A 15,252-nucleotide genomic window follows, 5' to 3' on the forward strand; every position below is an offset into this window, starting at 1 on the left:
GGAGGGAGCGGGGGGCAGCCGCCCGCCCTCTCCGGCACTGGGGGGCGGCGGCTCCCGTCCCGCCAGAGCCCCCCGGGGCCAGCCGGGGGCGGAGCCGCCAGCCCGGCCCGGCCCGGCCCCTCCCGCCGCCGCAGCGGCCCGCGCAGCCCCGGGGCAGCGGGCAGGGAGCGGAGCCGGGCTGGGCTGGGCTGCTGTGAGCGGGGGGCCGCCGCCGCGGCAGGGGCGGAGCCGGCAGCGGGGCATCCTCCCTTGCCTGGCGCCCGGCATCGCCGCGGCGGGCAGCGCGGCGGAGGGTGCTGCCAGCGCCGGCAGGGAGCGGCGGAGCCCCGCCGGGGTGCGCCAAGATGCTGTCCTACAGCGTGCTGGACGCCAACGTGGTGGACGTGGAGAAGCGGAGGAACCCCTCGAAGCACTACGTGAGTGCCGGCGGGAGACGGGGGTGCCCACGTGTGCGGGGGGGACGGGCCGGGCGCGGAGCCGTGTCCGGAGCGGTGCCCCGAGCCGTGTCCGGAGCGGTGCCCGCGGTGTCCGGAGCCGTGTCCGGAGCGGTGCCCGGAGCCGTGTCCGGAGCGGTGCCCGCGGTGCCCGGAGCCGTGTCCGGAGCCGTGTCCGGAGCGATGTCCGGAGCTGTATCCGGAGCGGTGCCCGCAGCGGTGCCCGGAGCCGTGTCCGGAGCCGTCCCTCGCCCCACTGTGGGCGAGACGCCGGCCCCAGGTGAGGTGCCCGCGGGGCTCCCCTTTCCCTCTTGCTGTGGAGGTGCCGCTCTTCTTCCTCACCTTCTTTCATCCCGTTTGCTTCTGGGCTCGTTTTAATGTTACCATTCTGGAGTTTCCTTCTCCTCGGAAGGTGGGATCTTCCCTTCTTCCAGGCGAGTCCCGGGGCAGGACGGGGCAGATGTCCCGCATCCCCAGGCTGTCCCCGTCCTGGTTTAGGGTGCTCGGTGGGGAGCGGAGCAAGGTTCGGCTGCGGCGGGGTCGGGTGCTGAGCGCATCTTTCTTTGCTCGCTCTCACCCCTAACTTACATTCAGACCTTTCTTGAGGGGACAGCCTGTCTGGGCAGGGCAGTCAGGGCAGACTCAGCATTTGGATCTCTTTTATCTCTCTTTCACCTTCCTTTCACACCTTACTGCCAATAGCACAGCATTAGAGGAGAGTTTTTACAATTTTCCCGGCTCCTGTGTTGCAGCTTGTCATGTGGAGGTGGCTTTGCCTGAAGGAGTTTGCAGCGTACAGTCAGTAGCTTTTCCCTCTCCCCTTAAGTAGGGAAGTATCTTTTCTTCTCTTTCTGGCTGTTTCTGGGTTTTAGTTACACCAAAACCTTTAACTGTTTCTCAAGATATAACATGTATTTTAAAACACAGAAAGTTGGATTTTGTCTACAGAGGAAGTAAATCTTCCAGCGTTGGTGAGGAAAAGCCTGAGGTGGTATTGCATCTGGTGTGAAATTGCTCTGAGTGTACTGTGTTTCCTGGCATTGTGTGTCTGCCAGATTTCTCCAGAGCTGATCAGCAGCTGAATGGATTGTTGAAAAGATAAGGCCAAAGATTGGATTTAAACCTCTATATTAGTGTTGCATATCACTGAGCTTTTTCCTCTGAGGCTTAAACTATAATCCATTTTAAGGCTAGAGGGCACTGTGTTGTTGGGAGATGCAGACTTGTAAAGCTGAAGCTCTCATCTACCATGGAATTAAGCATCTTGTGCCCAGTTCATAGGACTGGAAGTTTTAGGTCTTATATCCTCTCAGGTTGCAGCTGTACCTGTGTGTTCAGTCTGTTATGCACTCACTGCTTCCAGGTGGGATGGGCTTTAGTTTTTGCAGGCTCTGCTGCGGACTGTGGCTGACACAGCTGCAGGGTGTTATCTCGCATGAAAGGTGGTGGCAATTCAGCAGCAGAGAAGTACATCTGCGAAGCACTAAAATATACAAAAGAACTGGTAACAATAGCTTCCAAAATATTCCAATTTCTTCCAGCCTCTTGGACTGTGGAAAGAAATTGACACTGTTTATTTCTAGTTTGGTGGAAAAATGACCAGAAAACAAGGATTTAAACCCTGTGTTTACAGGTTTTGAAAGAAAACATTTCCTGTGATTACCTGTAAGACACATCTTTTTCCTTGATGATTATTGTCATTCATTTTAATAAACAGTAACCTAGACTATCCCAAGAAGTTCTCTGTAATGCTTCTAGTGGCAAGTTTGATTTTTCCCTTCAGCCTACTCACTGTACACCTTTACTAATGTTTTCTTCTGTACCACAGTTCCACACCTCCATGTGTCCAGTTCTCAGCCAAAATCCCACAAACTAAATGTTTTTTTGGGGTGACTAATGGTGTGTCTGCCTTTTATCCCACTTAGTTTCCATTTGTGGCTGTACGATATTCGGCACAATAGGGTCATCTGGCTTTGGCTGGAGTAAGTCACTGAGGGTGAAGCCATGCTTTCAAAGAATTTAATTCTCTGGGTCTGACCCATTTGTTGCTGTTACTTTGGTTCTGTGCTCTTTTTTTAACATGAAGCACTATTTTTTTTCTAAGATTAATATAAGCATCACTTAGGATTTAGTTCTCTCCATTGTCTGTGGATAGTTTAGAGAGTGCAAATCTTTATGCTCTTTGTCCTATGTGGCTTTGAAATATCAAAAAGCTTTTCTATCTCCAGCATCCATAAATGTCTTCATGCCAAGCCTTCAGGCCATGCAAACGTGCCTTGGCATCAGATTAACGATGTGTTTCTCTGGTGGATGGTGATCTAGTATTGCAGGTGTTTTAACATGACTCCTTTTAATTGTGATCTTTCAGAACCATAGTGGAACCTGGAGAGATGAAGGCACACCTTAGGCATTGTGAGCACGTGGAGAGGGCTAAATGTGAGTAGCACATAAGCCCCTGCACTGCTTGGCTTAGCTTCCAGGAATCATTGCCTGGAGCAGGTGTCTTTCATGACCTGAGCACAGCTTTTGTGGCCTTGACTCAAGAAAGTTAAAGAAAGAAGACAGCTTTACATATCCTCTGCTATGATCCTGTGTGTGTGAGACTTCTGAAGAGTTTAATACCTCACTGGAAGTTGAATAGGGCTCTGCCTCTGGGAATAGATTAAAATCTTGGCTCCAGTGCTACTTGATAGGAACCTCGCCAGCTCTCTATACTCTTCTGAGAAATCCTTACTAGGGAAGGAGTCTGCAGTGCTTTCGTCTGCATCCCTGTCAGCAACTGGGTAGCACAACACTACCTGGCTGGCTGGGGGCCCTGGCTGGCAGCATGGGAAAGGATAAACAGAAGGTTGGATCAATAACCACATGCCTCTTGTATGGTATATCCCCAACGCAAGCTACTGCTGCTCTTAGAGCTTTTGACTTTCCAAATTAATATCCTCTTTCTCTCTACTGATGCTCTTTTAAAAATTGATTTGTACGTGGTAATACTTTAAAAAATGTTAAATCTCCTTGCTTTCCCCTTCCCTTTTCTTTTAACAAGAACAATGTCAGGAAGGTCAAGTCTGGGTTTGTTGGAAAGACCCCTGATGCAACAGGGGTCACACATTGGCTGAGCAGTGCTGCAGTGAAGCTGGGTAGATTAGGACAGTGCAGTTAATGGTTGAAGGTGCCAGTTAATCATTCTGAAGAGAAAAAGCTGGTAGCAAAATCCAAATCCCTTTCCTGGCCCCTGCTAAGCATTAAACAGTCAGAAACTCTTTTTTCTCATTTGATAAGGTTTGATCTGTTTATGGGGTAGCTTGTCTGGCTTTTGGTCTGAAATTGTGATTATCTGAACTAAGCATGAAATGATCCCAAACCAGAAGTGCATTCAGTATTTAAAAAGATCAACTGTTGGTGTTGATCCACTTCCTTCAGCCATCCACTGTGGAGCTTAAAGAGGACACCTCCCCTCCCCCTGCTCCCGGGTTATCTTTAGGCAGATAGCTTTTATCTTTTTATCCACGTCTGTCTCCTTTAGCAGCCCTGCAGGGAGCCTGTGCCTACCAGATGTGCTTGATCTTGCTCCCAGGGAGATGAGATTGGGTTAGCACCTTCACCTGTTCACTGCTTTCCAGACCTAGGTGATGGCAAACATTCATTAGAAGCCAGATGAACAGGATCCCCCACCCCCTTCTCTTACCACTTGATTTTCTGCTGAGGACTGAGCAGTTACTGATGTGCATTATCTCACCAGACATTTATATGCTTGGGGTCATTTCTGAGGTCTCTTAAGTGTGCCTGTGTTATCCCAAGGGCAGGGATGGATACGCCAGTAGAGATTTTTCTCTTTCAACACTGATCGACTCCTGTTGCAGTTGGGCTTTGTGTGTTTTTCAGCTTTGTCCAGCTCAGAAGTAAAACACTCTTGACTTACAAGTGGCTGCTCTGCCTCCTTCCAGTTAGACTGAGGTGCATTGCTGATTTCAATCACTTAAGATACCTGTATACTGTCCCAGTTCCTCCCCAGGGTAATTTTTTTCCACCTCTGAATTAATGGTAATTAATGCCACCTCTGAATACCTCGAGATCTCTTGTAGGAATGTCTCTGCTGCATGGATATAGTTTCTAACCTCCTCGGGGTACTGGCATTGCTGACTTTTAAGGGATTGAGTTCTGCTGTGTAGGGTTTCAGCACTGCTCCCAGGAGAACGTGAGTGTGATTGTCACAAATGACCTGCTGTAAAATGTCAGCATGCTTTGAAGAAAAATCTTGTACTGCTGGGGTCAAGCTCTGCTCCTTCTTTCTTGGCTGCTCCTGCTTTTACTGCTCAGACTCAAGCAACTCCAACACAATCAGGCACCTTCCTGGCTTTATTCTCTTTGTTCCAATCAGCTGGTTACACAGGGGCCAGCGCTGATGGGGAGAGTCTGGACATGGTTTAGTGGCAAGGATCTTTGTTCCTGTGTTAGTATACCTTGGAGAAGGAATTGCTACCCCGGGAGAAGGAGGTGCGTTCCCCCTGCTTGGCTCATCAGATGAGTTGTGTGGTGCAACTCAAGGCTGCTTCAATGCAATCAGGGAGCCCAGCAGATCAAGGAGCACTCCCAGTTCTTCCATCCAGCAGAGCTTTGGGCTGGTAACATTCAGCCAAGAGACAGTGGTATCTAAATTCAACAGTTTGCAAAGGAAATGGCTGTCTCCAGCCTTCGGACTAGATTAGCTATTAATAGAGAGACAAGGTAGTTGTCCTGATTTGTGATGGTCAGGGCAGGATGAAATAATCTGGAGGCTTTATGTCATAGCAGGCTGCCTGCACTGGCTCCCCTGTGGTTGAGTGTGCTGGGAGGGCAGCCAAAAGAAAGTTCAGGGAAGAGCTTTTAGCAAGTCCATGAGCTGGGGGCAGCAGCTCCAAAACCTCCAAGTTCCATTTTAAAAATGATGAAGATGCTACTCTTGATTTTCACTGGGACTTGGTTGCCAGGGAGATGATGTCCTAAGAGACAGCACAAATGCTTTTGGCTGCTGACAGCTGCAAGTGACCTCTGTCTTCATGAGAGCCCTGCCTGAGATCAGTGTGTGGGTGCTGGAACCCACTGATGCAGTTCAGCTTGATGGGTTCTAGTCAAAATTATGCCAGTCTCACAGCTTTGAGTTAGAAGAGAGAGGAACTGAGACGCCAAATTGTGGAGAGAGAGGTGTACAGACATCTAAGGAAGCAATTGTTGGAATAGGAAAAGGAGCCCAGACTTCCTGCATCCCAGAGCAGCTTGTCCATTCATCTCACCCACACCCCTCAGAGGGTCAGCTCCACAGCATTGCCTCCTCCTGTCCCTGCAAGGTAGGATATGTGCTGGTACCCTCACCAGGAACATGAGGCAAGAAGTTAAGTGGTTGACCCAAAGCCACCTGTGAAGCGTCTGTAGCATTTTTTGTTATTTTCCTTGGCTTTCAAAGCAGTCTTGCAATTACCTGATAAAAAGTACACAATCTGAAAAAATACTACTTAGTATTCAATCATTGTCTTCCTCAAAACCCATTTCCCATTTTATATGGATTAAACAGGAAGAGGGATTCAATGTGACCCTACCTGAGGCAGGAGGTGACGTACGAGCTCTCTAATTTAGTCATTTGGGAGGAAGCAGCTGGACCTTCTAATGTGAAATGGTTTTCCTTTTTCTGATCTTCCTTTTTCATGCTGTATCCTCTTAATCTGTGCCTGCTCACGCAAAGGGAACTGGTCCCCAGAAACCACGGGGAAGAGCAGGCTCACGAGAGAGGCTGAGAGCACCGTGTGTTTTGTGACATTGTGAGGCTGAATGCTTTCATGCAGCCAGAGCAGACACCTTGCCTGGAGCGTGCTGTGTAAATATTGCATGGAGAAGGCAGAGAGCAGCACAGTAGCACACTGTTTGAAATTGGTGGTGTCCGCTGTTAAGTCAGGTAGTGTCAAAGCCAAATGCAGTCAAGTTGATGGAAAAAACCCTCCTAGTAACTTTCCTGGGCTTTGGTTCACACCTCTAGAGAGGCTTTATTGAGAGAAGTGAGAAGACTTTTAGTGAGAAGTTTGTAATTACTAAGTTTTTTAATGTAGTGCATTTTCCTTTGTCTTTACTTTAAAAGCAAAAATTCGGTCTCCAGGATCTGTTTGTTATTCTCTTCTGGGCAGGGACATCGTCGCGTTTGGGGTGTGGAGAGAAAAGCAATAGGAAACCATGTGATTTTCTTCACCTGAAAGGATTTTGAAGTGGAATAACTTTCAACTTAATTAGAGCCTTCTCACTTTAGTGCTCTCACTCTTTGCTCCACCTTTGAGATAAATACACAGTAATAATAATAATAATAATTTACTCCTTCAAGCTCACATTCACTAGATGTCAGTTATATTCTAATTGTATGTATTTATAAATGTGGAACAAGGGTTGGAATGCATAAGAGCATTTATTACAAAGCAAGGATGCTTTTGCACTAAAACCTGTGCAGACAGACCTGAAAGATGGTGTCTGCTTTGGGCTATTTGGGACTGGCGATGACACCCAGGGACAGGCAGGTGGGAGCAGTGAGAATCTCAGCTGAGACTGTCACCAGCTGAACAGGGGATTGTCTGGGCATGGAGGTAACCCAAGCTACTGTCTGGTCAGCATTGAGGCCTTGTTGCAAAAAAATGGGCAGGAGGAAGGATAATAACCTTTAGATGACCCTGGGGTGAAGGTAGAGCAAAGAAATACTCTATTCATTGTAGTATCTCTAAGTGCTTGAGTGTGGTGATGGTGTTCATTGGTGCTCTCATGCCTTTTGGTTTTGACAAAGCTCCTTATTTCAGTTTTTGGAGGAGAAGCTCAATGTGCAGGTGACCAATCAAGTCCTTGGACTGGGAGCATTCTCCTTTTTTGGTCAGAATACACATCCCCAACTTTGTGTCTCCATCAGAATATCACATGCTGCACTGGTTTGCTGCAGTGTATTCTAAATTGCTCGTAGTAGACACTGCTCTGGGTGTACCATGGCTTCACAATCAGGCTCTAATTCTGTGTTATTATGATGCAACTTCTTTAGTTTGTTAGAGTTGACTCACTGGATAGAATAAAATATTCATAGACTCTAAGTGTCCATAAATGCATGTGTGGTCCCACACATACCGGGTTTGAAGCCTGACTGGCAGTAATAATGTTTAGATTCGTTGCTGGCACTGTGTCTCTGAGCAGCCGTGTGGGGTGTGTTTTGTTTTTCCTATAAACCACGCTGGCTGAACGCAGGGATGCACTGGGCTCTGATGCTCTCAGTAGTCAGTAGCATGGTTTTACTGGCTTGATGCAAACATGTTTACAAGGAAAACACCCCTGCCTCTGTTCCTAGGGAGAAACATGCCAAATCTCTACTAACCATAGCTGTGTTCAAACAGGAGCTCCACACTGCCATTCTGTCTCCTTTACAGAAGTCTTCCAAGCTGCCCCAGAAATACTGGAAGCGTGGTTCTCCACTGTCCAGGACATACCTATAAATGCAAACTGTAATGCTTGAAGTCCATAAATCACCCAGAATGGTTTGAACAAATGTCCAGTGTGATACACACGGGACATAGTGCAGTGTGGAATAAGAACCTTTAACCAGTGTGGCCTTTAGGCTCTCTGGATCTCAGTGCACTCTGCTGCAAAGCCAACAGGATTTACTCATCTTTTGTAAAAGTGCAGGTGTTACCTCAGGGCTGACTGCTGCCATCAGTTTTGAAACCCCCAAGTTTGGGTCATCTTCCTGTACGGGCAGGGCTGTCCAGGGAGCAGAGGTGTGGGATGGCCAAGGTCAGGTCGTTATCAGGAATGGGAGCGAGGCCTCGCTTCCCTGACAGTGCTCAGCCCACGGGGCACAGAATGGGATGGCATAAAATCTACATTCCTCTCTGAGGGAAGCCATCATTCCCCTTCCATCTAGGAAGCCAGCCATGCTTGTCCACTCTGAGCCTGTTCCCCATGGGCTTTCCTCCCTGCCTTGAGTCCCAGGGTCTGGGGAAGTATTTGAGGTGAAGCAAGGAGGATGGTCTTTCTCGAGTAGCCCTTGGCAGTAGGCTGCTGGCTGCTGCTGGCTGATCTCTCTCTGGTGTCTCTGCACTGCCTGTCAAGAAAGTTCCCTGGCACAGGTGAAATCTTCTTTCCAAGCATTCTTGTACCCTCGGGGGCTTGATGCAATAGAGAACATCTCAATTACTGCTTTCCTAACTTGGTGAAGATGAGATTTCTAATTGCTCTCCCAGCATCCTTTGATATTTTCCTTCTCTTTGACTATTTATTGCTATTATTATTATTGCTATTGCTATTATTTAAGGCTATTTCTTGTTTATACATTAACTCGTGTGTATTTTTTGTGTCTAGAAAGTTTGCCAATAGGTGCAAGCCTGCCAGTAAACCCCTCTGACCTCAGGCAAAATACTTTGAAAATCAGTTTTAAATGTTTTTCAGTTCCCATGCCCTGCAAATGCTTTGCTGCTTTCAGCTCAGTATATTTCCTTTGCCTGAAAATTTGCTGCTTCGACACATGCCTCATCTTGAGCAGCCTGAGCTGAGGGATGGTTTTTCCTGTGGTGGATGATAGAAGAGGCAGCTGAGCTTCTGGTCTTCAGCAGAATTAGGGCAGCTGGCACAGCCTCTGCTAATGCCCAAGTGGGAGGCCTGCAGTTTCCCAGGACTATCCCTCCAGCAACTTTCACTGGCATTAAAATCACTTAAAATTGAAAAACAAACAAACACGGATATGTGAAGTATTTTTCTGGAAGGAAGCCATGGAGAGCAGATTAAGGGCACGTCCCTCCTCCCATCTCCCAGACATGTCACAGGAAGACAGTTCAGCATTTTCCTCAGTGGGATTAAAACAGGCTCTGGAGCTGGCTTCTGGGATGGGACAGAGGAAAGCCAGCAATAGGAAGGAAGTTCCACGTGTGTGTTTTATAAATATGTCTGTATCAGGTGAAACTGTCTAGAATTCTTGAAGCAGCACTGATGGTAAGATGGCTTTTTATTAACCAAAAGGCTGCTTATTTTCAGTTAATAACCAGATACTGTTAGAGAAGAATAAAAAATGACTGGTTCTAGAGGAACATCCATGCTGATTTCCCATGTACCAGAAAGTAATAATCCTGTACCTCATGCATTTTACAAGCCCTAGATGTCCTTAACAAGTACTTCCTTGACCCCCTCCCGCTCTGAATTCAGCTAAGTTTTCTTCTAACCTTTCAGCAAAGAGTGTTTTATAAAGACAACCCAGGATGTTTTAGTCAAAAGGAATCTAGTGCAGAAGCCAGCCTCTGTAATACTCTCACTTGAAGCAGATGGAGGAGTGTTTTGGCTGTTACTGTTCAAGAAGAAATTTTCTGTTTAAACTTTTGCTGCTGTCTTTGTGATTGTAGCAGTCTGTGTCAAAACTCTGGACGGCTTTGAAGAAGCAGCTTTCCACCTGTTTCTGAGCTGGGCAGCTGTAGCTTGCATTTCATCCTTCAATATAGACATCCCCAGTATAAATAGTTCCATTTAAACTAAAAATATTGTCAGTGAATTTTCCATGGGTAACAACCCTTGGGGAGAGTGCAGGCATGGTCTGTGCAGGAGAGTCCATCCATCTGTCCTTAAACCTCCCTCTGGCCTCTCCCAGTGGCCTTTTGAACAGCAAAGGCAATTTGCTGGTGGCACTGGAGGATGACTGTGTACAGGTGTCTGGGGCACTGCTGTCTTGCAGGGATCTCCTGTTTTAAAATAACTGGAGCTCTCTGGCCCAAGGGAGCAGGGTCTGAGGACTCACAGCTGGGGATGGGAGCAAGGCACTGCTGCTCAGCCCTTTGGCCTCCCTGCTGATGGTATTGGCCAAATTGCTTGGCTGTGGTGGTGTTGGGTTTTCTGCCAACCCTTAGCTGAAAGACTGTACATCTGTGTGCCCTGGTGTTGCCCAGAGTGACCACTGGGGTTGCTGTTTTACAGAATTCTTCTCTTATATTGAGGGAGTGTGCAGGTGTTTGGTAGGGATTGGGGTTTTGAGATCTTTGTCTGTGTGTACACACATGAGCTTTACTTTGTTTTGACTTCTGTATTGCTCTGCATTGGAGCAAGAGGAAGGCATGGTCGAAGAAATGAGGTGGAAAGGAGAGGTTTGCAATTGGCTCCATTAGCGCTGGTGCCACAGTCCTGGCCAGAATATTAAGAATACTCTTTTATTCTTCCAATATTTTCCCCTCCTTCTGGCAAGCTCTAACACTGCCCACAGCATGGGGTTATTTCCCATTGTCTTAATTCTGGAGTTTTAGGTGCTCTGCCAAATGCAGTAGTGCTGGACTGAAGAGCATCTTATGGGAAATCACCAGATCCTTCCTTTGAGATTTGAGGGTCAGTGGAAGACTGATGAGAGCATAGCACTGATGTTTTTACCACTCCTGAGGAAAGGTGACCCAACATTTTCCCTGTGTGCCAAGGGCTTTGTGGGGCTCTGCCATCATGTTATCTCTGCAGTGATTCTGAGCCATCAGGGACCTGATTTATCTGATATGAGTGAGATTGTTCTCTACCAGGCACTGGCATTTATGGGCCTCCAGGTATCTTTTGTTGGGATCTTGTGTGGAGCTAAAACTTCTTGGCTGTTGCCTTACTGTGTGTGAGGGGCGTTGGCTGGGTTATGATAAAGGCTTTGACTCAGATGAGGGTGAGGGTGCAACTGGCCATGTGATTTGGTTCACAGGTGACTTGAAAAGATCCTAAGGAGTCAAGTGAAGAAATTATGTCCATTTGTAGAAAAGGAGAGTTTAATTAGTACTAGCAAAGGTCTGACAGTCAAATTGTGTTTTATCTGCCAGCAGCCCGTTCCTGCCTGGCCCTTGATCAACCTTCTGCATCTGGTTAACGTGAGCTGAAGCAGATCTGGGTCAAACTTCTATTGTCAAAGGGCCAATATGTTCCCTACTGTACGTTGTGACAGAAAGGGTTAAACAGAAAGCTTCAGGCAGTAGCACTTCAGTAAATGCTGAGATGACATGGGAACACTCTTCAGCTGACGTCCTTGTGAGCCTCTCGGTGACATCAAACTCCTGGACCATTTCCAGTGGAGTTTGGCCTTGCCCCAGTGACAATAGATGTTAATCTGTTGGCTTGTCAAAAAAAAAACGTGTTAGTGGTTTTTTTACAGATCCATTTCCAACCCTCAGATTTCCCTGCTAGTAAACACAGCATTATGTCATTGTTTTACCAGGAGCCAAGCACCAAAGCCAATGTTGCAATGCTGTCATCAGCAAGTGTCCATTCACTTTGGGCTTTATATGAGTTCCCAGGCTTTTTTCCCACTGTTGCCCATGTTCTGGTCTCTGTGTCCTCAAAAACCTGTGATGGTTTATGGGAAACTTGTAGGGTCTAGCAGTTGTGGGTAGCACTTTCTAATGTATTTGTGTCAGATGGGGCTCCTGTACCTGCTTAGCAAAATTGCCTTGGTTTGTAAACCTTGATCTTCTGGTTATGTTAGCCAAGACAAGACAAACTCTTGGATTCTACATGTAAAACAAGGTGAAGGGTTTTGCAGCCCAGCCTTGCTTCTAGTTGATAAAATAATAGCCAAGTCATAGTCACAGGCAAGGTCCTGCCCATGCTAGATCCTGTTTGTTTCAAAACAATAGCTGAGTTCCTACTAAAAAGACTGGTTGTCAAATAGCTAACATTATAAATTAACTTCCATAGCTTTCAGAAACAACACTCACACCAATCAGATGAAACAATTTATAATATTCTTTAACTCTTGCTCCTTGTTTTGATTCTAGACTTATTTCCAGCTGTTTCTGTGAAGGATATGAAAGAAAAGGTTTGTGAAGTTACCTTCAGTGGTCAGGATCTAATCTGCTTAAAGCAGATGAGCCTCTCATCCATATCTCTGCTTCCTCTTTCTGGGTCTGGGAACACTCCAATTTTTCTTATACCAAACCTGTCAGAAATCATATCCCACATCAGCTGAAGTACTGTAGAAGCAGAGGAAAGAGGAGAGAAGGATCAGATTGGTCATCTGAATTCAGAGCATGAATTTTTCTGATACAGGCATGGGTAAATGATGAACAGGCTCAGGCTCTTGACAATAGTGAGGGATTGCAGCATTCTCGGGTATGAGGTGGAATAAAATTTAGTTTTAATTAGTTAATTAGGTTTTTAACACTTTGTTGGCAAGGGATTCTAAGACTAAAAGGACATGTGGTTCAAACAAGGAATTGACAAATTTCTGGGGTGAAGACTGCTATTAAACACAGCAGTCATGTAGTTGGGTCAGAAAGTCTATTACCTGCCAGTTGTTCAGGAGTAAGCACTGAGTTCTCTTTGCCTCTGTTAAGCAGTTACCATCTAAGTTTATTAAAAACAAAATGCTGAGCTTAGGTGCAGCTTCATTCTGGGCCAGCCTGTATCTTCTGATGCCTTCCCAGATGTCCCAGAGGTCTATGGCAGTAGCCCAGGCTGCTGAGTCTTGCTCTGTGTTGTTCACTGCCATGAGAGCTGTTGAGTCTCAACCAGATGAAGTCAGGAAGCACAGTGCACACAGTGAGGAAGCGACCCTCCCATCGTCACTTCCAGCTCCCTCCTCTGCTCCATGCACTTCTTTCTGGATCTCATCACATGTGTATGGCCTAGTGTTGCAGACTTGGGCCTTGGCAGGTCACTGTTTCCCAGCCTTGGGTCAAGTGGCAGTTTATTTTGTTAGAGATACCATTTCTGGTATTACTATTAATACATATTTAGACTTTGTACTTATCTAATGCCTTTCATCCAAGGGTCCCCCAACGCTCTGTACATCAGCACCTCTGCAAGATGCCAGATCAGACAGGGAGAGCATTGTGTGTGCAGCAGTATGTCTGTCTCCTGCACAAGTGCCTTCTCAGAGCTGCTATGAGACTAGTGGATAATATGGGCTGATGGAAAAAAATGTGGGGTTTGTGGCTGAAAGTGCTGAGTGGGTCATGGAACACAGACCTGGGACAGATCTGGGTCATTAATGCTGTACAAGCACGTTGTATTCACACATAAGAACCTTCAGGGTGATTGGGTTGGCTTGACTGGAAGCTTGACATTTCTTCTGATGTTTGATGACTTCCAGTGCAGACTTTTTATTATTCACAAGCATCCTGTTCTCACACTAGTTTTGTCCTTTTGCATGAACAAATTTCTTCTATTTGATTTGACCTCCTGTCTCACTTCTCTCCACTACTTTCTACAGAATATTCATGTTCCTTCTTAGTCTTCATTCTGTCAAGCTGCTCTGGCCTCCACCCTCAAAGACAGAGATCAAGCAGCTTTTCCTGCCTCACACTTCTTGCAGTCATTGCAGACTGAATACAGGTGAGCTGTTTTGCCCAGGCAGTGGCAACAGTTCCATGTGGTGGGTTATTTGCGCTGCTGGGCACAGCCTTGCTCATGTTGGCAGGGGTCAGGTGCAGCTGCCAGGAATAAGTTTGACCTTGCTGGGGTGGTTTTCCAGGTGCAGCCAGGTGTGATTTGGAGTAGATGCTCTCCTGGGCCTGTCCCGTCCATGAGCTGTGCACTGTGTCAACATGGGGGAGGATGCCTGAAACTTGTGGTCCTTTCACTGTTTCATTTTCCTCCCTTCTGGGAGTTTCAGAGCTAGTCCCAAAGCCTTGCAAGTGACACTCTGCTTACAAAAGCAGAGGAGAGAAAATGTGACTGGTTATGTTCTCACGTTAGCTTTAATGAAGGTAATTTTAAGCAGATGGTGTCTATTTAATGTTCTGATAGCACTGATAAACTGGTTTTCAGCAGGTCTTGGGAATGGAGTGGGAGAGAAGGGCATGGTTTTAGAGGGCAGCAGGTTGCCTGATGACACTCTTGGTGGGGTTGCTGGAGCACTTGGGTGAAGCCCCTCTCACTTGGACAACCTCTGCACTCCCTGCTTGGGTGAGAGGAGAGGTGGCCTGCGGTTTCTGTCTGAGCTTCAACAACAGTAAATAATTCCAGATTGACGCTGTGGAAGCGTGCTGTTCTTGTGAAGGGAGGACAAGGGGGGAGCCAAACATAACAAGAGTTTCCCAGTGCTTGGGGAAGGGAGCCAGGGTCACATTTGGGGCAGTGTTGGCAGACACAGAGATGATGTACCACTTCTTACATGCATCAGCAGTGATAACTGGGGCAATTATCTGCAACCTCCTTTGTAGGCTGGTTTGTGGTGCTGATGAACCAAAAATGATGCTGGGATGTTTCAGACAAACACACTCTCTTTTCAGCTTCCATATCTGCTATTTTTTAATATTTTTGGCTTTTGTCCCTGAGGTAAGGAAAAGGCCATAGCAACCCCTGGGGTTTTAGTCCTCATGAGTCTTAGTTATGAGGTTATAGATCTACTGCCATTAAATTTAGTGTCACTTGAAGCTGTGCCCTTTACAAATCTGGGTGCTGACTCTACTCCAAAGTACTGAGCTCCTTGTCCAAAGCTGTCCTTGACCCTGGCTGTTTGGCCAGCTATCCTCCTGGCTGGTGTCTCTCCATCCCCCTGTGCTGGGGAACATTCCCAGGACCTGACATGAAGATTGCTCAGTGCCTTCTCTGGCACACTCAGTGCCTGTTTTCTTAACAAATCAGTCCTACAAGATGTGTCACTGAACTGAGGAGGCTTTGGGATGGCTGCAGCCTATTTCATCAAAGCAGCTTGAGACTCATTTGCCCTTCAGATGGTGAACTCTGTCTTAGAGGCTGTTTTCTTTGGGAGACCCAGAGGGAAACATGTTCCCTTATGTTTTAAGGCAGTTTTCACACTGATCTTTGTGGTCTGTTTTAGAAGTGCTGGTAGAAGTAACATTGGCTTTCTTGGGCTTAAATTCACTGT

At 46.9% G+C, this 15,252-nt stretch overlaps 1 protein-coding gene across 3 annotated transcripts in view; it reads left to right on the forward strand.

The window, feature by feature from the left end:
* The first annotated feature begins 314 nt into the window (after nucleotides 1-314).
* The window catches only part of SH3PXD2A (SH3 and PX domains 2A), a 247,959-nt gene continuing 233,021 nt past the window's right edge, over nucleotides 315-15,252 (forward strand). For all 3 annotated transcript variants that reach the window (XM_066323649.1, XM_066323650.1, XM_066323646.1), the window contains exon 1: nucleotides 315-416. In XM_066323649.1, coding sequence (XP_066179746.1) covers nucleotides 345-416 — 72 coding nt within the window. In that variant the 5' untranslated portion in view covers nucleotides 315-344. The remainder of the gene's footprint in view (nucleotides 417-15,252) is intronic.

Source organism: Sylvia atricapilla, chromosome 8 (genome assembly GCF_009819655.1).
Source record: "Sylvia atricapilla isolate bSylAtr1 chromosome 8, bSylAtr1.pri, whole genome shotgun sequence".
Classification (NCBI taxonomy): Eukaryota; Metazoa; Chordata; class Aves; order Passeriformes; family Sylviidae; genus Sylvia; species Sylvia atricapilla.